Genomic DNA, 26,632 nt, shown 5'->3' with positions numbered 1-26,632 from the left:
TTTTGAGTGCTAAAATAAGTTCGTGAGTAGGAATCAAATAACTGGTGCAACATCTTTTATGTCCGTTTGTAATAACAACTTTGCAAATTGAATAACTTTGTTTATATTTATTTATATTAAAATCGACCCAAATAGTCATTTTTTGGACATTTAATGGCGTTTCATGGATCTCGTGTGGAGAAAGTGGACCGCTCATCAAAATTACCTGTCATCAAAATGCGCCGGTCATCAAAATTAACTGTCAAAATCAGGTTAATTGTCTACCATTCGAACCACTACTTGAACTAACTTTTACCTTATTAAAAATTAATAATTTTCCGATTCTGTCAATGATAAATGTTTCATTTTATTTTTTGAGGAATTAGGATCGAATTAGAATTTTTTAAAATTTAATAAAACAATTATTATGTAATACGTTTTAATATCATCCAAGTTATCATTTTTGGTCTTTTTTTGCACAACTTTATCAAACTCCCTGTACAAATAATATTATCTATACACTATATTTTGTAAAAATAATATAATCGGGACTAGTTATAGAAATTTATATTATAGAGCACACACAACATTACAAAAAAAAATCAATAAAATGTACAGACCTACGACTCTAAATAAAAACGCATAGCATCATAAAATATTAGAGTGAACACACATTATATTGGCAGCAGGCAACACTGGGATGGATGATGATTCAAACGGGTGCAAGGGGGATAGAGATTGTTAAACACACTACACTATAGGGATACGATACCGTAGAGAATGAGGGTAAAGTGGTGATATCATGAATATCATAGACGAGGTGTGGTGGTGCGGGGTAACGATAGAAAAATAATACGCACGCATTTTTCGATATGCAACTGCATATTATATACATATGCTGTATGTTTGGTTTGTTTGCTATTGCCGTACACCGGTTGGTACTCCTGTGGATGATGTTGATAAATTTATATACTATAAGTTGTCGAATTTAGTTGTAATGGCCTAAAACCAAACTAATGTTTTTAGCGAAATAAATCGATTTTATTGACACGAAATATTAGTTACCATTTATTATGTAATTTTGGGAAAATAATTTACCATACCTAAAATTTAATGGTTTATGGATAAATAGTAAATTTTGCGAATTATTCTTTATTATTTTCTACGATAAATTTTGAATACAACAAAAATTTAAGTAAAAAATAATAATATTAAAAAATACAAAATTTTATTTTAATGAGCTAACAAGCTACTATTGTATGAGCTATTTGTAAAATATCATGAAATTAGTATCGTATCGTTTTTAATTTACCATGTTTAACGTTTTGTTATAAACTTCAGCGAATCAAGATTTTTTTATATTGAATTGTATTTCAGTACTCAGGATAAAAATTAGCTTTCGTCTTCAGTTCATTAAAACAAAAATTTTATTTCAAAGTCGATCACTATTATTCAATTGAGTTTCCCAAACATCTCCCTCCAAATTTTTTTAAATGTTTATTACGCCTCCTTAAAATTTCTTGATGCAGCTTATTTAGCATTTATCAAGTGTATTATATTTCTACCCCTATCATGACATGCTTTTCATAGAGCATCTATTATAGAAGTAAGCGCTTCAGATTATAATATTGAGATTATTTTGAAAAAACGGAACCATATTTGTTTGTTTGAACATTACTTCTATCTTTAATTGTTTGAAGGACTGTTTTTTAATTTTCAACCTAGGTTGCAAAAAAATCACGCATTCAAAGGTCCTACTCATAGGAAGGAAGTTCTGCGTACTTAAACCAAATCAAATATAATTGAATCTCGAAAACAATGTGAATAGCGTGTCTGTCTTTGTAGCCTAACAAAATCATTTGGGGCTCTTTACAATTGACATCTTTTCTAATATTAAAAAGAGGAAATTTTTGATTTTTTTGTGGCTAAACTCAATAACTACTGGACCAATTTTTACAATTATTTCACCTGTAGAAAGCTATATTAACAACGAGTAATATGATCCTTATTTTATTATAAAAAAAAAAAGAAAATAGGGTTCTGCAACAAAAAATAAAAATTCTTGAAATTGTAAACAAAGGTGAGCGCGCTACCCTTTTTTTCAATGTAAAGTTGAAATTGCTCAGCAAGGCGGATGGGTAACTGCTAGTATAAAATATTAAGATATGTTGTCCGTTATAGTCAAGTTCCTAAAAACATGCTGCAATATACGTACACTACTTATCTTACTACGTCATATCTGTATACATATACAAATTATACACACACAGTTGCAATATTACAGATTGTTTTTTTGTTTGGTAATAAATTAAGGTATTATTATTAAAATTTGTCATAAATTAAGGTATTATTTAGTGCCTTTTGAAAAACTTAAAATATGTTAGTTTTAGTCGATTGGTACATTTAACACATGCAGAAAGTTCGTTCCAGCCTTGATAGCGAATGCCTTTTTTAACGGAAGGACAATAAACTTTGAATTTAGAAATTCTCAAGTGTGCGATTATTCTTAATATCTGATAAAAAATTTATTTCATTCTCTAAAAGAGTGGGTTTACGAACATTGTACATTAATTATTTTCTGCTGAAAATTTTAAAAAATTTAATGTTTTGTGAGACTTTAAATATTGGTGGAGGGTATGGGAAATACTAAAAATCATATTTGTCTACTTGCTACCTTTTCTACATCAATCTATTTTAGCAACATGAAATTTGAAAATTATTGCACGTTACCCAAATGTTATATTCATGGTTAAAACTCATGTATTCGAATAAATTATTTTTATAATTCATATAAAAATTATTTCTTAGAATTCATTTAGAAAGAAGACACGAATTGCATTAATATCGATTGAATGTAGTTTTTTGTTTTGTTTTATTTTTCTAATTAGGGTGTGTTTCATTGACGATGACTAGACAAGACATAAGCAATTATATTAACACGTTTTTTTATACGAGTATTTTTTTAGCTGAAGGCATTGAATAGTATTATTTTATGCAAGTGTTAAAGTGTGAGCTAAAGTAATAAGTAATTGAAAGTTATTCACCCCTTTGTTTAGCCGTCTTAATATAAGGATTAATCGAGGCTATTCTTTGAATGAATGTTCGTTCTTTGAATATACGTGTTCGATGTAGGTCTTAGCAATAGGTTTTGTACCAAACAAGGAGATTGCAAATGACAGCTCTTACAAGGTGCAAAATTACATAAGAAATTTTTTATTTTTCAGAAGCTATATAATCCGGGCCATAACGAAGGTACATAATAGCGCTGATGGCAAGTCTTTAGATTGCGCCTTATATATATCATTATTGGCTCTAACCATTTTGATGAAAATTCGTATACAGATAGTATTTAATTAGATTGGTGGCATCCCTGCAGAAACGCGGAAAACTCGAAAAACAATCGTTGGTGTAAATTTCATATCGTTGGCGTGAATCAAATCACTTGTCGATTTTTTTTTGGACAATTTGACAATTACATATGGCACTTGTCGTTTTGCAAAGTTTCAATTTCAAAGACCTTTCTCAATAATCCAAAAACCCGAAATATACATCGTGATCGGATTAGCGAGGCGATTGGATTATATAGTATTTGTCTTACTATATTTTCACCATTTAGAGTAATTTTGAAAAATAGCGGAACAACGCGCGGCAGACGAGAATTTGAGGATTGATACGTGTAGCATCCAAAGTGAATGAGACATCACAGCGTGGCTCGGCGATATTCTGTTCTGGCGACAGCTGCTTGCGCGAATATGGAGGTGTTCTTTCTAATTATAGTGCCGTTCGGATTATTGGGGGATTTTAGGAAGGTCTTATACGAATAAAAAGAGAAAAACTCGTAGAAGAAAACTGGACAAACATTCTTTTTATACCTTCTACCTTTTTTTGATCAGACAAGTTTTGATTGAAATGGAAAATTAAATTCTTGAACGTTTTATTAACCTTTAACCTTTTAGGTGATACCCTGCAGTTAAAAAAGTTGAAAACACCCTAATTTTTAATATAATTCATATCATATAAACAGAATATTAATAGAAAAAAAAACTTATAATGATAATAATTTATACTTTTTCCAAAAAGAAATTGGTACGAATTTATTTCTAAAATCGATGTATATAATTCAACCAGAACTGTATAATTATTGCAGACATTATAAAGTCTGTTTTATCTTACTCATAATTTTGACAAACCAACGCTATTTATTTATAAATAAATATATTCATATTTATGTTACAATTTATTTCTTAATCGTAAACTGCACGATTATATTCACCGGAAAACCTTCTTTTCTGAACTTGAGTCCAGTACTAAACAAAACAAAAAATTTACTGGATTCTATTAATCTGTTGTTCCGTGGTAGTATACATGGAATTTTATTTTCGCATTTGTGAATAAAATATGAACATAACGTAAAAGAGCGGACAAAAAGTGAAATTAAAATTAAAATCGACAAGAAATATGTAAGATATACGCATTTTAAACTGCTAATTGGACGGATATTAGACAGAGAGGTCGAACATAGTATTTAACGTCACATACTGTGCTTACCATAAGAACTATATTTTAAATTCTGTTTTGCGAGAAAGAGATACAAACATATCCTTGATGGCTTTTATCTTGGTTGTTTTAACAGTTTTTCGAAAAATAATTTTTCTCTACTGTTTGACATATTAATGAGCTTTTATATTAAAATCAACAAAAAATTTCACGAATACTCCCCATTGACGAGTATTGATGGCTTTAACCTTTTGCATAGAATTTCTTCTCGCAAACAGTAACGTAAAGTTATTTGGAGTTAAGTTATAATAAATTTTTCTTTTCTGAAGTGGCCGATTTTCGACAATTTCATTATTGTATTTTTATTATATTTTTATATGTGAACGTATTAGTAAAGACGTATCGTGGAATTTGAGTAACTTGAAATAAAAGTAAACTTGAGGCGAGGATATCAAACTGGGGAAGGAACTACATTTTAGTGATTTTTCTCGAAAGGTCACTAGCTCTTTTCCTATTCAAGTAACTTAAAGATCTGTGTGTAGTCAAGGGTATGAATTTCGGTTTTAGTACCCTCAAATGCATCATTTTTTAAACAGTTATTGGGCTTTATGTTAAAATCGATATATCATCTTTCTTTCTCTCGAATAAGAAGATAATTCTCGAATAATAAGAAACAAATGCAAAAAATTAATTAAAAAGTACGATTTTTTCAAAAATCATCTTGCTCCAGTGTTATTGGACCTCCAAAGCACTGCAACTCGCAAAAGCTTGCAGTTTTATGGAGGATTTAATAAATCTTATCACAATATTTTGTATCTGATGAATTTACAACAACCACATTAAATTAGAGATAAAACAAACTCTTATTTTTATATTTCTGTACTACGATTTTACTACAGAAGTCTATGTGTCCAATGATTTTATATTACTATACGTATACAATGATGGGGATGCAACCATTATGAGTCATAGTTTTGCACAAGTCGAATTTGTGTATGTGTGTATGTGTGTGTGTTACGAATCGTACATACATAGAACGATGTTAGAGGGGTAGTTTCTGTGCATTTTACTTTCAAAAAGTACAGTCATACACACAATAATTTTAATATAAATTGTATACACGAACTTACATAATGTTGTATATATTTTAAACGCACATTGTGATTGTAGTACGTATGGACTTACATAACAACATGCGTCTTTGTTTTCATCGTTCTTGTATTCGATGATAGTAGCTACTAGTATAGCTAGAGTCATCGAAATGAATGTTTTCGTCTTTGGTGGTTGGATATATTTGTTTGTGTTTTAGTTTGCAAACTTGTTAATGAAATGCTTACTAATAAAACTTTTTTTTTTGTTTGAAAAGAAATTGATTTTCTGTAAAATTCTTGGAACAAAAAACGTGTTCGTCTGAATTTTTTATATATATTCATTTTCTAGTATATTTTACTTGAATTTTTTTTCTTAGTCTTCTTTGGTGATTCATAACTTTTTCCATTTCTGTTGAATCTTGTTGAATCTGAAATTCTAAATTATTAACCATATTTTAATTCACCTTTATCTTAGAGTAATAACTAAAGACTGTAATATTCTTCCATACCTATTTCCAAAATATATCTTTCTCTGACAATTAAAGTTTAACAATATTTGGTGCAATGACATAATGTACGAGAAATTATTTCAATAAAATCTAGGTGGATAAACGAATACATAGAATAATCTAAAGTTTACCGGCGATAGTAAAAAATGTTCAACAATTAATTTGGAAATTATGTTCTGCTCACTTGGTTCTTAGATGATTAAAAATTGTAGTGTATATTCAGTCATACTCTTTTTTTAATTCTAAAAGATAAATATTTTGATAACCTATATTCACTGATTATTAGTTTTTAAGGACTCTTCTATAAAGTAATTAGTTTTTCAAAACCATTTTACGAAAATTTTAATTAATAATTTTTTTAAATTAACTTTCTTTCAACTTAAATTAATTAAAGTATTGCAAGTTAAAATATTACTTCTCCTCAACACTTGACGCGTTACACTTGAACAAGCTAGAAAGATTCATTTTCCTAGAAGTCAGACATTTAGATCATCGCATCTTCTGTGTTAAATTATCTGACTATTTTTTCCAATGACCCGTAAATAATGATGACTTTCGTATTAATCATTAAATTTAGCCGAATATGTTCGAAACGGTATTGTTTGAATCAAGGTATCCACTAAACAAGTAAATGGAAACCAAGTTTACTTTAATGAGAATCCTAACATAACAAATCAGTTCGACCATTTCCATCGATTCAACAACATCACCATCCAACTTATAAAATTAATTGTGGTATTTATTATGTATAAAAAAAATTATTTAAATATAATTAGTGATCTCACAAATGCAATACTAAAATATTAACTTTCGAAACTACATTTTCGATTTAATCATATTTAATCTAACCCCTCATTGAGGTGACAAAGAGCCACAATACTTCTGCTACAGCCCTTTCCTTGTTCTTCTCCTTACAGTGCTTCATCGTGTTCTGGTCGGTAAATTATACAACCAATACAACGAAAAGTTAAAGCAACCTTAGCAGTTTAAGGTGTGACTTATCAACATAGTATCACACTAAGAACTCGATTACCGCGCTAATATATTATTGAGGTTGTATTCATTGTTGAGAATGAGAAGATAACTAAAACTTTTATAAAAAAAAGTTTCATTTTTTAACATCTCAAAAAAAAATTCTCGGAAAACTCAATGAATCAAAATGAAATAAAATACTTTCATCATCACCCAATGAATAACAAATTAACAACTTGAAATATTATTATAAGATTCTCATAATCGTAAAAAAATTATACATAAAAAAGACGAAGAATTTAAGCACCTTTATCCCATAAAATGAACGTTTTTCTTCACGTACAACATACTAAAGTTCACGTGTAGTATGAGAGTATCGAACATATAAAAAAAAACACTAACATTTTATGAATGAAAAACTACAAGTAAATGTACACACTAAATAGTGGTCCGTGTTTTGTTTGTATTCGTTGGTGCTGGTGTGATGTCTACTATCTAACAAGCAGTAGACGTCGACGTCGTCGGTGTCGGACGTCGTGATGTGTGTATATGTGTGTATGTGATATTACTCTCTCTGAAATGTCGACGACTTCGGTGGTATACTCAACCAAACACCTCTAGCCAGTCATAACGTCGACAACGTCTGTTTAGTTAGAGTAATATATCTACCTCGATTCGAGGTATGAACGTAGACATCGTATTCATATTTATTTGTACTTATTTGTTACATACTTGATGTTAATAAAAATTTGGTTCTTCTTTTTTTCCAACTATGTTTAAGTTGGCAAAAGCGATAATGAAATTTTTCTACATGGCAGACCTCAATTCAGAATTTTTTTCCAATTTTATGAACTGTGAACTTTAAGCTTCTTAAAAATGTTGAAGCGTCTTCGGAAATAAGAATATCAACGAGAACTTGCCTCAAACGCCCATTTCACTCGAGCCTGTCATTCCAATAGAAAGATGTTCAGTAATTTACCGAATCAAGAAGTGGCTAACCTGTGCATAGCCACAACTGGACGAATTTGACTGGGTTCCGTTGAAACTGATTCGAATACAGTTGAGAAGGGTGGAGGTTTTGTTTGACTAGACAATGCCAGTTCAACTACCAAATTCAAAACTTGATCTTGTTCATCCCACTTAAGGCTTGTACGAAGGATTATGAAACTTCCATACATGTTGTTTGCATATGTCTGCAAGGAGTTATTTTTAAACTGTTTGGGTCCGAAATTTTGGACTCATCAATCCTGAGGAAAGTCATGTAGCTTCACCTACGTAAAATAGCCCATTCCACTGGCGATACCTCTTTTATTATTTTTATTATTACAAAATTGAATTCTGGTTTTGTATCAATGATACATTTGTAGGTACTCTAGCAACGAAAATTAATATCAAGTGGGGGTTTCAGTCGTGAAAATCTTATGTGTCGTTATTTTCAGAGAAAGGATATTTTTAGGAATTTTTCTTATTTTCAAGAATATAGGTTGATCTACCAAGCATTACAATTTTATCATTATTAAGCTGCCCCCTTCATTCGTTACGGCTACGAATTTTCCAACTGTCATTGAAAGCTCAGTGTGATAGAATTACTTGAGAACGTCTCTTTTAAAATTACAGAAAAGTTTTTCAAAAATATTACGAGATACTTGTGATTGCCTAAGGCGTAGACAAATCCGTCCTTTCAAGTCGAATATAAATAAATTTTAGGAGATTCTTCACAATTCGCAAAAATTTTCCTTTCAATTACATTATTTTATAGTGTATATTTCGGACAATTGCTTTGTATTGATTATTATGTTTTTAATGACGTAAGCATGAAAAATAATCACATTTAAAAAATAGAATTGTCATTGGGAAAATTCTATATATAGACATGTATGAGTTATATAAAGAATTCTTGGAAAATGAAATCATTGGAAAAACATAACAGTAATATTCCACAACATGTCTTGTATTTCGTTAGTATGATATTCGTGTGGGTAATATTTCATTTCTCTAGACTGTCGACGTCACTATTAAATGCACGCGGTCGGTCAAATAACACGAACGACAACGTCTTGACATTTTTTGCCTAAAATATATACAATTTTAAGGCTTCCAAACATGTTCTTTTTGGTGACAGATACGATAATTGATTTTTAAATGCCAAAAAATTTTTGGTTGTTTTTATATTTATATGCAAGTTAAAAATTAATTCACTTGATTTTTGACATAAAAAAATGTTGTTTTTTTTTTTTGCAAAAACTGGTATGTGATATTTAAATTTGGTGGGCCAATCCGTCAATACATTAAAATCGATTGATTAAGATGAACTACAAATGTTATAAATCAGAAATCAATTGGTGGAGTTAATATAGAGATCGATGTTCTTCTGTCACTGATTTTTCGACTGTCAATAATTCTTTCAAATATTTTTATTTTTTGAAATACTTGAATTGAATGTTTCCACTGAATTTAAATGGTTGGGTGGTCTTTTTTATTCAAAGGAAGTTAGTTGTATATCTAAATAATGTCTGGGTAATTGATTCTAAAATCGCGTTAAATGTTCTAAAAGTATTGTGGCATGCCTTTTGATTTCTATTTAAAGGCTGTAATGTATTCACACAGTACCATTAAACTTTTCATTTCAAAAACATCGTTTTTTGCATTGGATGAGTTTAAAACGCTATGCACAACTTAGAGAACAAAATCAATGAAACCAAAAAATAAGGGTTTAATTTGAAGTTTTTGGTATAAGGACATCTGGGAAGAGTATAACAAGTGAGTGCTGATTCGGAATGCCAAAGAGAATGGGAATATGTACGATTCCCACCAAAGTATGTATTTTTCCACAAATCAGGTTTTGAAGTTAGGGATTTTTTTAATTCTTAAGGCTTGAATATGAATCACCTAAATGTAAGTAAACACTCTTTATTTTTTTCAATTCTCTTTAATTTAACACTCCTTCGTTTGTTAACAATCAGAGGAAATTGTTAAAAAAGCAAAGAAATAAAAATATGATAATGTTGTGTCTCCTAACAGGTAAAGTGCTCCTGTTGAATAAACAGAGGTCGAAAGTTTTCGGTTTAATTTTCAGCTTCGCTAATAATGGTTTCAAATTTAACAACACACAAATTGAAATATTCAGTCAAAGTCTGCTAAAGCCTGTTTCTTTTTCATTTCAACTTTACTTTCACTGACATCTTAGATTTTCATTATTAAACGTCACATGTATGCTAGGCATTATTTTCGTTATACGTTCGTTTAAAACAGAATAAGATAGGTATATCTAATTCATGCTGTTAGGAAAAACAAGACAGTATAAGCATATATTTATAATGTGAATGGATTCAAATACCACACTATTAAAAGAAAATTAATGTTATTTTTGTTTGTAAACAAAGCATTTGAAATAGATATATTAGTTTTTATTAGTTCTGTCTTTATCACTTTTGTTGTTTGTTACTTTTGTGTTTTGTTTTTATATTATTGCATGCATTTTTTAAAAATATTTATTTAAAATACAACTAAACTTTTAGTAACATTTAATAAGTATTTGTTTTTTTATTATATTACTAGAAGCTTTTTATCTACGAGTTCATTTTCTAACTCTTTCGTATACGTTATGTAAGCCGACAAACTTATACACAAACATAGATTGGCAATGTGAAGTTAGTTTAGACTATCGCTTCTAAGGCTTTTTGTCTGAAAGGTTGGTAGATGAAAGTGGGTTAAAAAATAAAGAAAATTTATTGTTTGAGCCATGATTGAAATTTTAATTATTTTTATTACCAAACTTACTTTGATCAATCCTCGAAAAGGCTGACAAAGTGACAAAAAGAAAGATAGAAATGATATTTCATTAAATGAGCCTGTTATTATGGCCTAAAAGAATATTTCGACATTTTCTCTATGAACTATGAATATTTCTGACACGAACCAATTTTATCAAGAAAGAGTCACGCCAAATATAAATAAAAGATTTGCATAAGGATTTTTAGAAATTCGTTCGTGCAAATGGAAAACGCAATAAATTTTTTCCTTGAACATTGTGTGTATTAATATAGTTTTCTCGATTATTAACACTATGTTACGGAATCTTTGGACGTAATTTTCACTACTACAAATCGTGGAATGGAATTGAAACTTCGTACACTTATCAAAGACCGATGACAATACAATAGTTTAATTAATTTTTCTGAAAACACGGAACTAAAAAGTAGAAAATAAATAAGAGTATAAAAAAATTAAAAAAAAACGCTTTTGCAACCACAAAAATTTAAAAAAATAATCAAACGCATTTTTAATTATATTCTAAAAATAAATAATAATTTTAAACAAATAAAAACACGCTCTTGTAACTAGCTGAACTAAAGAGTAGAAAATAATTTCTGTAAGTTAAAAAAAAGTATAAATTGAGATACAATAATTAAAATGATTAAAATTTTACTTTTACCAATATCTGTGAATAAAATATTTACAATAATTGAAATCTAGCACCCCACGCTTTTTTACAATAAAACCATTTTTTTCTTTATCATTATTTTTTTCTAGCATCCCACTCTTTTTTTTACAATAAAAGGATTTTTTTTCTTTATCATCATTTTCTTTTTCTTTTTGAACTTATAGATATTATTTTCTACTTTTTAGTTCAGATAGTTACAAAAGCGTGTTTTTGTGTTTGTCTAAAATTATTATGTATTTTTAAATAAAATAAAAAATGCGTTTTATTATTATTTTGACTTTTTGTGGTTTTTTGAAGATAATGCTCATCTCACGTGGCTGTAATTTTAAATTTATGTTCACAGATCTTCTTTCCCCAATCAAAACAAAATACGTATTCTTCAAAATTTACCACATTAAAAAAAAAAAAAAAAATTAAATCTATCCACACACAAAGAAGCAAACTATTCTGTATTCTTTTGTATACAAATTATTGCTATAGTTATTGACTTGACACAATTGTGGTTCCACATTTTGTATTCCGGTTTTTATTATTTTTTTAAAGGGCATTTATAAAATAAAATATAAAAAAAAACTTATTTATTTAGTTAATTTATGACTCATGAAAAAAAATGAATCATGAATTTTTTTTTGTTAGCGAAAAATAAATGTGAAATTTTATATTGTAAATTGTAATAATGATTTTTATACTTATTTATTATATATATTGTAAGTACCTACTTTGTTTAAAATGCTTTATTTTGTGCTGTTTCATGTCTAATAATTGGAACGCATGTTTGCATTCATGCGTACATAAAGAAAAATTTTATTTAATACCAGATTATTTTTCTATTTTGTTATAGCAAAATTTTAAAAACTCTAGTTATCAATCGGTCTACGCCAAATTGCTCCAAATGAAATTCGCGCTTTGCAGCATTTATTAGTAATATGATATTCGAGCTTAATGCTTCTCGTGGAAGGCAGCCAATTTTGACCTGGTGCACTTTCAAAAATTTTGTTAACTAATTCAATATTTCTTCAAATATTTACAAAGGGTTTTTGTTTTAATAGCCTCGAATCAAGAGTTCTTTCGAAATTATTTATATGTAATATAATGTATTCGCCAAAGATATTTTTTGACAGCTCCACCAAATTTTTTGCAGTTTCGAAGGAGGCACTAGAAATGTTATTTCGAGTACCTTTTATTAAAATGCTAACGATAATATGCACATTCAAACGAGCCAAAAGAGCTTGTTGATCACTTAACTTTTTAATCACGCTGGTCTTTGTCAAAGATGAGCACTCTGGTTATCGATGATCGAATCTTTATCAGTGAGAATACTGGCATCACAGAAATGAAAAATCCTAACGATATTAATAACTCGATTACCACAGTGAACCTCTTAAAATATAATGGTCTTTCTAGTGACTACTGACTTGATGTCGATTTCTATGTATCTTTCGTTAAAATTTGTGAGAATAAATGACAAGATCTGAAATAAAAAATTAAAATCGATTGTAAAAAAGAAAAGTTATACGCAATTAAATTTTTTTTCTTGCAAAACAACTTTTGGTATGTAATCTCCATGAGTTCTGACGTCACCACGTGCTAGTTCCCTCTCTTTGTGCTTGTACATATTAAATCCTTCATATTTTCGTAGTTTTTGATGATATCTAAAAATTGATTTCACACGATGTTTTGGCTCGATAACAAGCGTCAATTGAGACAATAAACAAATTTTTGGATACAGGCCTACTATGGACATTATAACCGATAGTCGTTTTAAGCATTATGTACATTTTCATACTAAAATGAAGAGTATACGCAAGCGTAGAAATCTTGGTCGTTACTGCTGCTAATTCTAATTCATCGCTATCATCGATATATGAGTTATGTAGTCCAAAATACAATTGAAGAAACTCAAAATAAATTTAAATAAAGTTCAAAATCACATTACGGCGTTGATGTTTTTATAGCCGATATATTCATATATCTGTTTTACAAAAAAATCGGTCAGGACCTTTTTATTTCGTCCTTATAACCAGTTTATCGTAACATCTGCCTTCGCTTTTCTAAAATCATTGCTAAGATTAAGTCGGTTTCACTTTAATTATACTGTCATATTTTTAATATCAGTTTTTTAACATGAACGAAGCTGCGCAATATCAATAGTTTAAAGACAATAAACAGAAATTTATATGAATCAACAATTTACGAAATTGAAGTTTTCCATCTTTTACCAGAATGAGTAGTATACGTTGAATATAAAAATAAAATGAAAAAAAAAATGGAAAAAACATGAAAGAAAAACTTGTTAAAAAATATGAGTTGCATATTATTTTACATTTTTTTGGCATTTCATTTTCTTGATATTTTCTCAGTAAAAAAACAGCACAGAGAATGTATGTATGTATGTATTCTTGTTATTTTCAAATGATTATTTCCGTTCTCTTGAATTTTAATAATCTGTGTTGGTATAATATATTTTTCTACCTTATATACCTACGTTACGTTGTGCGTTTTGTTTTTTTTTTACATATTTCTAACTTATAACTTAGCTGGTTGCTGTCGTTGATTTCGTGTATGTAGAGTATAAATTTCATGGAAATGTATATATTTTTTTTTTTAGAATAAGAAAATTTTTTTTTTTTTAGAATTCATTCGGTCATACGTTTTCACCGAATGTATTATTAAACGAATAATCTTTAAAAACATTTGTGGCTTTTTTGATGTAAAATACACAAGTTTGGAATGAAATTTTGTACAAACGAAAAAGAGAAAAAACTTAAAAAACACGCTTTTGTCTTATAAATAATGTTAAAAAAAGCACCCCACGCTTTTTACGATAAAATAATTTTTTTCTTAATCACTATATTTTCTTTTTATAGTTTTTAAAAATTATTATTTATTTTTTAGTTCAGCTAGTTACAATTTATTTTCTCCTGTTAGTTCAGTTATTTAAAACTATATTTTAAATTTAAGACTGAAAATCACTAATCACATTTATCAAATATATGTCTTACCTGAGCCTCCACCATTTTTAATTAACCGACGTTCTCAATTCGACTGAATTTTTTTTTTATGTTTGTAACCTCAGAACTTTAAAAGCTCGTGCTTCCTGTGTGATCTTATTTCAATTTGGTCACGTTCTGATGATGGTATCTATGTGAAAGTCTTAAATTAGCATTAAGTATGTGCGCGACAAAAGAACGAATAACTCAGTATCACGTCAACCGTTTTCGATGATTCGTTTTTTAGTGATAAATTAGTTAGTTTATTAGTGTTCTTCAGATTCACTAAAAATCATAAGATAAAAAAAACTTTTAACATAAAAAAACCGACAAAAAAAAAACCAATTTAAAAAGAAATTAATACGCACTAAAAAGTAAAAAATAACGAAAATATAATGTAATTAAAATTACTGTTATTTTTGGCGTCGGTGTCAGCCAAGCTAATGAACAAACTGTTCTGTCGCAGTTGTTTCCTTGACCTTAAATTGTTTTTTTTGAAGTCGGGTTTTTTTGTTCTGGTTATCAGAACAATCGGACCAGCTTTTTAAGTTATTTTATTGGCATCGGTCCTTGATAAGTGTGTGAAGTTTCAATCGACGATTTATTTATTGACTATTTGATCGATATCTCTTCAAATATTTGTTTAAAGTTTAAACAAATAATACTAATTAAAATTAATATTAATAACGCAATAGTGTTGCAACCACCGGGGGCAAGGTTAATAAAAAAATTTATACAATAAACTTTTTTTGCATATTGCAACCCCCGAACTAAAATTTTTTTTCCCATATTCCCTTTTTTTTAGGTCGCGGGTTAAAAATAAACAAATTTTTTTGTTGTAAATTTGTTATTGAGGTTAGCATTGACTGGACAAATATGGATACAGAAAAGTGAAGAATGTAAATATATTACACAAGATAAATGTAATTGATACATCTTGTAAAATGAAAATATTGTTCATGAAAAATAATATTCGCAAATGGTTTTGTTGTATCATTTATTTGTTGTACACATATTATATCCATGCTACAGTTTGTTTGTTTTATGATTGTAAAATAATGAAGTCACCTCGTACTCGTTTGGTTTTATATGTGAGTTGGGAGAAGGGAACAGGTATACAGGAATACATGGGGGTAGTATTAATATTAGTGGTTGTAGTACGGTTTTCATATCGTCATAAACATTTTTTTATACTTAAAAATAAAAGTATTATGTGCGTTTTATTTTTATGCCGTAAAGTTTTGAAGCTACTAGAAACTTTTATCTTTGATTGGGATGCAACTTTTTTAGTGTTATAGAAAGTGCAATGGTGGGATGTTTTATTTCACGTGATAAGTCTATTCACACAATAACTGTAATGGTCTGAAAACCTTGGATTGTATTTTGTACGATTTTTGTCAAACAATGTTTTCATGCAGAATATTTTATATTAAAACTCGTACTACAAGGCGGTTGGTTAGCAACACATATTGATGAAACTGGTTAAACAATACGCTCTGTTCGAAGTCATTTTAAACTAATCAAACATACTGTCAAAACAAGTAATTAACTACGTTTTATTTTGTAGGTCTGCGTTCGTTTTATCAAAGTGCGTTGGCTCTTAAAAAATGCATGTAAAAAACAGTTTTAATCAGTGCGGAAAAAAGAGCTGAAAAAATCTCTTGCTAAGCTAAATTTGAAGGGCCCATCCAAAAATCACTCTTTATAATAATACTGTGGAAATCGAAAGTAAAAATAGCAGTATTTTGTCGATTAAAAAATTGTTATTCACATCCTATACTAATTTTTCCTAGATTTTGCGGTAGTAAATTCATTTATTATTTTATTGAAGTTAATTTCGCACGCTCCTTGATTTTCGATGGACAGTATCTCTAAATTATTTGCCCCATTGAGCTTCGCAAAACGTTTTTGATATACTTTAATTTAGAAAAAGTACGCTCAGCTTTCGCAGTATTCAGAGGGACAGTTAGGAACATTAGAAGTACTGTACGCACAATGGGATAAGCCATCTCCTACTAGGAGGGACCTAAGTCGGAAGTCCCGGGACACTGCCTCAGCTACACTATTTTAGTTTCGGTCCTGGTTTTAATCATTGATAGGTTAAGTAAACTTAAGTGCATTGTAAAAGCAATACAAGTTAGAACTTTAAAAAATTTAAATAAGTCTTGGTCTTGCTTACAATAACAAACCATATAGATTTAGAAGTGACAAAATGTTCAAAAGCTTAAGAAGGCTTACAAAAATCACATTCGAAAACCAATATCCAATTTTGTAATAGACGGATGGGGTACGTATATCATATTGGATCATATGGAAAAGGACAAGGGCAGTAATTTCATTATCGTTATAATTAAACACAATAAAAATTGATCTTTAATGCGGTATTTACATATGACCGATATGTATAACGCCTGTTTTTAGAAAATATAATTAAGATAGGTATGAAACATGTGTTTTATTTCCATAAATAGTATTTATTTATATATTCATGTTTGTATATAATATAAATATAGTATACATTTAATTTTAAATATGGCCGAATTTAATTAAATTCAATGAAATTATTACATACAACAACGTTTTGTCGTATTTATTGAATGAAAAACTATAGAACATTTCAAATTACTTGGAATATTATACATTTCAAACAACTTGAGTTGTGACCGGCCATAACTGAACAGACAACAAAAGTTTATAAAAAATAGCCTAGCAATAATAGAATCCCAGCTAGATAGACATCCAGGACTTCCATTTGCGAACTGCAAGTTGCTCCTCAAAGAGAATACCTTAAAAAAGACCAACAATAAATGGAGGGAGGAATGTCTACAGGATAGATATGGTCTGAGTATCGTAGGCGTCCGAAGATCTTATATCACTTCCAAGGGCCTTTATTAAGGGCAAAATTGTTGTGGCTAGTACAGAACACTAAGCTAGGCGGTAGGTACGCTGAAAGCATGGGCCTGACAATATATCATAACTATTGCAGGAGCTGTCACAGTGAGGAGGAAAAACAAACGTTCTTCTCTGTCACTGCACAGCTCTTGTCACGAGGAAGTGAATTCACTTGAACCAGCCTTTCTTTGACGATCTCTCCGACGTAAAGTTAGTAGACGTCAAAATACTTCTGTTGTTCCTAAACAGCTCTAAATGGATCGTGGAGTAGTGGCCGGGTATGGGCCAACCTTTTTCGGTATCAAACGGACCTTATGGTCTTAGCTTATCCCAACCGTGGACTGCCAGTCTAACCTAATTTATCCTTGCATCTCTTATTCGATGGAAGGCTGAAGGCTTCAATAAACTACTGTTTAGAATATTTGAAGTCACAATTAATTTCTTTTATGAGCAGGTAAATAGCAAGTGGCAATCGATTTTCTATTAAATGCATATTTAAAGAGATAAATTTTTTAGCATTTGTGTGTTATTTCTTCTATAAGTGATTTTCTTTTTCTAAATCTTTAGGGATCAATATTTCACAAACTATGGTATATATCGATAAATTTTTACTCTTAATTTTCGTCTAATTTTCCCATGTTCTAAAAGAAGATAAATAAAATTAGAAACAGAAGTCTCAAGTATGATTATACATTCACTTTTTGAAGAGCTATCTTAATTGTAAATTTCATAAAAATATTTAAGTAAAATAGCTATTACCGCAGTAACTATTGCTAGGAAAAAACTCAACTTTGTCTGTATGTATTCGCTCCGTGCGTGAGTTTTATTGGAGGGCCATGGTAACGATACACTACTTTAATTATAGAATTGTATGGATGCATATATAATTGTATGGATTGCATTTATGACTTACATTGAAAATTTAATATTATTGTCTCACAAATTTAAATAAATAATTATGATAATTTACATTTGAAAAATAATATTTGTGCAACTTGATTTCTTATTTTCACAATTTTTAATGCATTAAGTTTAATTAATTAGTGTTTTTCAATAATTTTAATTTGACATTTTCTATAACATTAACATGTAAAGAACTGCAAATTAGTCATAACAGCCTCCTTTATCGTCAAAATTTATCGTCACTGGAAGCGCTGGCATCGATTTTATTGTTCCTACCATGACTACGCACACAACGAATAAATGAAAATTATTTTCATTTATAATAATAATAGAAAACAAAAATTAAACAATATACAATTCATACATATTTCATAAAAAATATAAACTCATAAACATGTAGCCACAAATAATATTTGGTATATTCACCCCTACTCTATTATTTCAACAGCACCCCTTGTACCAATCAAACCACCTTATGATGTAACACAATCATATTCTGTACTCCCCAAAAAAAATAAATCAATAATAAAATAATAAATATATATATAATATATAATATTATGTATAAATATAACAATTCTGCAATAATATTCATAAAATAAAACAAAAAAAAAAGTAATTTTCGTAGAATATTAAAAATGCTTAATAATTCGATACTAAATTTTTATAATTTAATATAATATGTCCATGAAAAAATGAACTCAATTGATATAATAATATATAGGTATGTTTTTTTCTGTTCAACTTATATTAATTATATATTTCTGTCTCATATAAAACGAATGAATTTGTGTGTACCTATTATGTATTATTTTTTAAAATTATATCTGACAGCTTCAGCTCTACAAAAAATACGTTTAAATATGTTCTCAAGTTCAATTGAAAAGAATAGGAGCGTAAACTTGACGGATACCTGAAAAAAATTGATATTTGTTTGAAAATAATTTTAAAAACTATACAAAATTTTATTTTAAACAAATCTCTTTTTTTGCATTCGTTAATTGCAAAACAGAACTAGCACCAGAGGCATCAAATTTATCAACTAAGTTAATCTCATACACTGTTAATATACATACATAAGTGAGAAGAAAGATACTCTTATTACTTTGTGTGTCAGAGTGGCTACCTTTCTTTACTTACATGACGTAAAACAACAAACGATTGCGTAGTCAACACTATCTATCTCTATATATTATTAATGCGAAAGTAAGCATGTTTCTTTGTTTGTTTGTTTGTTACGCTTTCACGCTAAAACTAGCGAATGGTTTTTAATGAAACTGTACAGAAATATATTCACGGCCATCTTTTCTGATATACTCAATGAATAAGTACGATTATTATACATTTAAAAAAAATAGAAAACCATACATATATTTTACCTGTGCAAAACAATCCTTTCTTTCGAGTGTTATAGAAAGGGGATAAGCGAGAGCAATCTTTATCAATCTTTACTTTTAAACCCAGGGAAGCGGGTGAATATTACTCTAGTACATAATATTTCAATAATTAAATCAGTTAATTGTTTATTTTCAATTGTTTAATAATATAAGTATTTGTTTTAATTTGAAACTTACTCCGATTCTTCTATGATTTTTTTGATGAATCATTCTGTATACGAGAACCTAGCAAATGCCTGACGCCACTCCGTTCGTAAAATTGTCTTAAAAAATAGACTACATAAATACATCACGAAAAATTTATTTATTTACGAAAAACATGTTTTTTAAAAATGATTTTTTCAAATTTTATTTTTTTTTTAAATAAATTTGTCAAAATTACAAGGCATACAAATTTAGTATAGGACACTGTCAATAACAATCTTAAGTATTATATTTGAAAAAGTTTATTTTTGAAAAAAAAAAACTTAAATTTAGTAATAATAATAAATTTTTGTAAAAAAATTTTTTTACAAAACAACCCTCATATTGGAAAATATATGGTTTGAAAAAGAAAATTCAATAATCGAGTCTTTTACTAACTTGAAATGAAAATCTATATCTTTTACAAAGTGTTTAAAAAATACTTAAAAAATTTGATCGTTAAATAAGTTAACTATCTGTGGGTGGGCTGTTTTTTATTTTAGGGCATAGACACAAATCAGCTTGATTCAATAATTATTTGCGGAAATTGAAAGAGGAAAATATTTCAGTTTAAATGCTTTGATCCAGTGTCTACTCACATATCAATGTCATCTTTTTTTATTCGCTAAAATGATTCATCGATTAGAAAACTACATATTTTGCTTGGAATTGTTGAGAAACTATATTTTTATGAAGCACTTTGTAGAAAACAGAAAATTCGTAACTGAAAATACATTGTCAAGATTTTCATGAAAAATATATAAGAAAAAGGGAATGTATAGAATACATATACACGCATATATATATTGTATAAAATATAAGTGAATTCACTTAACTATTTCGAATGTCAGCAACAGCTGTAACTGTAAAACTTTACGCATATACTACATCGCCGAATGAAGTTCCGCATATTTTGTCAATTTCTCATACTACAGAAAACATATATATTATCTTACTATATAGAACTACATAGAAAATTATTTTATTCAAAATGGAGGAAATGTTTTACAAAATTAAAGTTCAAAAATATACCTTTTTTAAATCATACACTTTTCTACATCCATGAATTAAGTCACAAGACATGGTAATTTCGTTTAGTTGGATAATTTTGAAAATTGTATTTATAAAAAAATATGTTATCGAAAAAATTATTAGAAAAGTTGCTTAAATAACTTTTTATACCCATATACCGATTTTCATAACAAAGTTTACATTTTTAATTTTTTAATTATTTTGGTCCTTACTCAAAATTATTTAAGTTTCTATAAATAACGTTAATATGAGAGTGTCTTCATCTTAAATGCGACACACTGTATAAAACACACCTATAAAAATTTTGAAACACCTTGATAATATACTTAAACAAATTACAGTAATTAATAATCTGATTGGCCTATTGCTTACCCCGGAACTTGTAATGTTTTACTCAAATGCGCCCTCTCTCTGCCTCTAGATCCTTTATATTTAATTTTACTTAATCGAAAAATATTTTAAAAGGTTTATTATAGCTATTGAAATAGATCACATACTTTACTAAATTCAATTGCGAGTAGCGAATAAAACCAAAACAATCACCCAAATAATAATAAAATGTTAATTTTAAAAAAATATTTTACTAATTGGATTTTTTTTTTTATGTTTCAGATTTTCAACAGAAAAGCTAACCTAACACTTTCCACAAATAAAATATTACGGTACAAATTTTTTATTAGAATAAAAAAGAGTGTGCGCGTGCGTTAAAAAAAAATTTAGCTAGAAAAAAAAAACCCAAAATTGTGTGCATTAATGAAAGCGATACCGAGTAAAAGTGTGAGATAAACAACGGGAAAATTTTTCATTTAATTTAAAAACGTATTTTAAGTAAAAAATAATACAAAAATACAAAACGTAAAGTACAAATTTTTCAAACCTTAACACAAGTCTGAGATAATCTCTAATTTTCTACTCATAAAATTAATGCCCCCTTTTAAAGAAACAAAAATAATAATTTAGTGATAAAAAAAGAAAACTAATTTTTAAAAATGCACAGAAAATAAAATATTTTATTAAAATAAAAATACCGTATGTACCTCAAAAACAAAAAATCCACAAAAATCAACTCAGCGACAATAAAAATAGAGTTTTCTAAAATATTTATTGCTCAAAAATAAATTACAATCACAAAATTTTTCGATTAAAGTTTTCCCTCAAAAAAATTGTGTAAAATTACATTTTATCTGTAAAATTATTTTTGTCCCAGTCAATTTTTAATTTTACGCGTAATATACCAAAATTATGGAAACTAGTGCTAGTCATTACCTAAACGAAAGAACTTATTAAATTAACCAAAAAAAAAATTATGTTTAAATCTGTTTATCAGTATTATTATGTGACCAAAGTAAAAAATGAGTGAAACATTAAGTCATCAACATTCAGACCCTGGGCCTGATACATTAGGCGGGGTCCCACCTCAAGGTGTGTACACCACACTTACAGCTGCCGCAATTTATCCATCACAACCGGCAACACCTAGTTCAACAATACAAGATGTTCCATCACATACAAGCTTATCGAATTTACCACCATTCTCCACGTTTTCTAGTGATATTGACACTTCAAATACCTCCGGTGGGTTTGGTGATACTCGGTTATTAGATATCTCAAATTGGGATTATTATGGTGAAGGTTTATCTGGTCGATTATTGGAGCGAACGGAACATGGACTATCGATAATATCATCTCAGCCCCAATATCGACCGTGGGAATCAAAACCAATTGATTCAACGTCACAAGATTCGTTGCGTAATACATATGTAACGACAGCACCTATTAATACATTTGCTGATGCATTTGCTACCCAATCGAAGTTGCCTTCATTTCAATCTCAATTCCAAACATTTAGTGATACCCCACCAAACTCTGTTGGCGGAGTCGTTCCCTCAACATTAGCAGACAGTCCGACAACGTTAACAACACTTACCAATTTAACACCAGTGAGTCCGTCGAGCACAAGTCCTGGTACACAAAGTTTAACACAATTAAATCCTTCAAATTTTCATACATTAAGTGCAGTCAATCCACGAAATTATCCATTAGTGCCTGCCCCAATTCAAGCACGTGAAATACCGTCAATACAACAGCAATTTTTGGAAGAAAGACATATCCAATTATATTCACATCCAACTACTCAATTACATTTTCCTGGGCAAAATGGAGCAATAATACAAAACAATCAAATTATTCATCAGGGTCCAACTGTGGTCACCGTTCTAAAAGCAACGGAGCCCACAACAAATTTTGTTGATTTAAAATTAGGTACAAATATAACACATCAAACTGTGGCTGTAACGCAACCACAAACAATGGGTGGTTTACAACCACAACCAACACATTATCCACCAACAGTTACCGCACAATTCCAAAATCCAATGGGTATTTTGGATCATCATACGAATATTAACCATAATCCAAATATATACCATAATGGTATCGAAAAGAAACTAAACGGTTTTAATAATGGTTTACAACCAATTACCGGTTCACCAACACGTAACTCAGATTTTCGTAAAAAAGAACGGCGAAAAATACGTGCCTCAAGCTTAGAAAGTTCGACGACGGAAAGTGATGGTGCAAATAGTAATATGGACATTGGTGGTTGTGAAAATTCGGGACAAGTAGCGGCAATTTCATCAACTGCTGGTTTTAAATCACCACATCATACCAATCTAAATCAAGGTATGGATGTTGATGAAATTACCGGTGGTAATAGTGATAAACAAGTGAAAAAGAAACGGAAACGGTGTGGAGAATGTATTGGGTGCCAAAGAAAAGACAATTGTGGCGATTGCGCCCCATGTCGAAATGACAAATCACATCAAATTTGTAAACAACGGCGATGTGAAAAATTAACGGAGAAGAAAGTAAGTCTTTTTGATCTTTACTGTGCATGTTTTTTTATTTTTTTATTGTGTGTATTTTTCCAAAATTTTACTTTATTGTACTCGTAAGCGTAACTAAACAAAAAAAAAATTGTTAATATTTTCTCACGGCTTGCTAGGCTTTTGCTCAATTCAGACACATTTTACTAAAATTTTCTCTCACTTGTATATTTAAATCAAAAATTATAAAAAATAATATAGTTCTTAATTATTCAAACGAAGCGAAAACCAAATATGACGATACTCCATCTAAATAAAAATTTTTTTTAATTAAAATAGTATTTTAGTTAAATTAGTTAAATTTTTTACCACCAGACTGCGCAGTTACCGTAATTAATCACCCAATTATTGTGGCATTTGTCAGTAGAAAATACAAGCTTCATCTTTTAAGCTTTTCATTTTGTCAGTTCTACTTTTTTCCCAGCAGCCTTTAAACTCTTTTTTCTCTTTAATAAATAACTTTTGGTATGTTTAAAGCTTTTCTGGGGTTTAGATAAAATCCATTTCTCCACAATAATTTTCAGATCTACCGTGGAAATATTCTAGTTACGCTTATCGAATACGCGATAAAATATCCTCCCATACATAGTAGCTAAAATTCTTTTGAAATTTCAAACAATAGTAAATTTCTACACTCTTTGTAGTATTGTAATAATAATAATTGAAAAAGGTTTGACTGTAGTTAATTAATTTTTTTTTATTGTGTTTATTTCGGTGATGGTGATTTTAAATTTTGGTTGATTTAACTGCGATAATGCGATTATATCACAAAAATAATAAGTGCGTATTTAAAAAAAAAATTAATAATTAATAAAAAAAAAAAAAATTATATAAAAATAAAATCTCCATTATTAACGTTTAATAAAATATAAAAAAAAAATCTTTAAAAATAATAATTTATTTAAAAAAATAGATTGAAATGAAACCTTACTAGAACACATTGGAAAAAAAAGTTCATTGTTCTGAAAAGAAGATTAAAAAAACCCTGACAAAAAAAAAAAATTGTAACATCAGGAGGGTGAGGTGAAATTAAGGTGGCACGTTTTTGATTCTATAGTGTAATCAAGTATTTATTGATTTTTTTAAATTAAAAGCGAATATTTTGTTCTTTTAATCAGTAATTTAAAAAAAAATACAAAATGAATGTAGTTTGGTCGTTCGCACATTAATAATAATATATTTTTAATTGAATCGAGTTTCCCGCTAAAAATTTACTCTTTTTACAACCGATGGAAGGTCTGGTGCATATAAGATACAAATCATGGTTTTGTGAATTGACTAACAGAATAAAAAATACGGGGTGGTTCAGTAAGATTTTATTACTTTTATGGTATATAAAAGGTTGCCAGAAAATTTTCTATCAAGTATGTTAGATGACAAATATCCTAATGTAGTATCTAAGCACCTCATTACTTCATCCAATAATAATGCATAAAAAGCATATAAAATAGCCTAATTAGGGAAAAGTAGCACAATCTGGCCAACTTGAGCATACGTTTTACTACCTTTTACTATTTTACTACCTTTGTTCAACATATTGATTACGGAACAACTCGGTAAGCCTAAAAATAATACAGAACTTTATTTGTTAAATTACAATAAATGTATTGTATTTTTTCTAAACCAATATTCTTTCAATTTAAATTCTGGTCGTGATTTTTATAATATGCTTACTTGGAACGTAGCCCCTTTGATCATCTAACATTTTTTTTAAGTACTTCCAGTGAAAAATTTTGGCGATAAAGGAGGCGGTTATGACTAATTTGCAATTCTTTACATGTTAATGTTATAGAAAATGTCAAATTAAAATGATTGAAAAACACTAATTAATTAAACTTAATGCATTAAAAATTGTGAAAATAAGAAATCAAATTGCACAAATATTATTTTTTAAATGTTAATTATCATAATTATTTATTTAAATTTGTGAGACAATAATAATAAATTTTCAATGTAATTCATAACTGCAATCCATACAATTATATATGCATCCATACATTTCTATTATTAAAGTGTATCGTTACCATGGAAACGCCTCCAATAAAACTCACGCACGGTGCGAACAGGTCGTAATGACTTTTACGTTATTTCACGACTTTCTATGTTTGACTATTATATAAGTACCTGTTTAATAAAAGATGGTCAGATTTATTTAAAATAAAATCAATTCGAATCTTTAACTGTTTTGCGAATTTATTGATCGTTGATTTTAAACATATTGTTATTTACAAAAAATAAAATTTTCACTAAATTGAAAATAATTTTATTCGAATTGTCAGTATGCAAATTCAATTTTTCTTACAAATTTAAACACTATAAGTATTTTCTTTTTTCAATCATACATACAATAATTGTTTTGTATGTTAGTATACAACAAAACAGTAAGCAAAGCGCACATACATACGAAGAGAGCTTTTAAAATATCAAAATAATTTGAAAAGACCTTTAACAAATCGATCGATGAATGAAAATGGAAAGTGGTTTTTCAGAGATGAGGAGAACAAGGAGGCGATATTCTCGTGTCTCTAGTGAATATTATAGTTGAGTGTATTGTATATATATTACAGTGTGTTCCAACATGAAAATGTATTAACTATCATACAAAATATCGAAAAATCTTATAAAAATGAATAACTGAATGTGTTGCTAAGCGCAAATCTCGAGAGCAGCTGAACCGATTTTGCAAATTCCTTTTTTATAATATTCCTTGAAGTATGAGGATGGTTCTTCTGGAGAGAAAAATTTTAATAATTGTCTGATTGATTAAGTCTAATAACAGAAGATTCGTAAAAATAATTAAAATTCAATTTGAACTTTAACACCATACCATAAAGTTTAAGTGTTAGTAGAGATGTTCC

General features: G+C 28.8%; 1 protein-coding gene across 2 annotated transcripts in view; it reads left to right on the top strand.

Moving 5' to 3' along the window:
* The first annotated feature begins 22,140 nt into the window (after positions 1-22,140).
* Positions 22,141-26,632, top strand: part of LOC123297879 (DNA N6-methyl adenine demethylase-like) — a 97,569-nt gene continuing 93,077 nt past the window's right edge. For both annotated transcript variants that reach the window (XM_044879701.1, XM_044879692.1), the window contains exon 1: positions 22,141-23,756. In XM_044879701.1, the coding sequence (XP_044735636.1) occupies positions 22,242-23,756 (1,515 nt within the window). In that variant the 5' untranslated portion in view covers positions 22,141-22,241. The remainder of the gene's footprint in view (positions 23,757-26,632) is intronic.

Source organism: Chrysoperla carnea, chromosome 1 (genome assembly GCF_905475395.1).
Source record: "Chrysoperla carnea chromosome 1, inChrCarn1.1, whole genome shotgun sequence".
Taxonomy (NCBI): domain Eukaryota; kingdom Metazoa; phylum Arthropoda; class Insecta; order Neuroptera; family Chrysopidae; genus Chrysoperla; species Chrysoperla carnea.
Note: the sequence above shows the minus strand (reverse complement) of the source record. Positions and strands in the feature narration are given on the sequence as shown.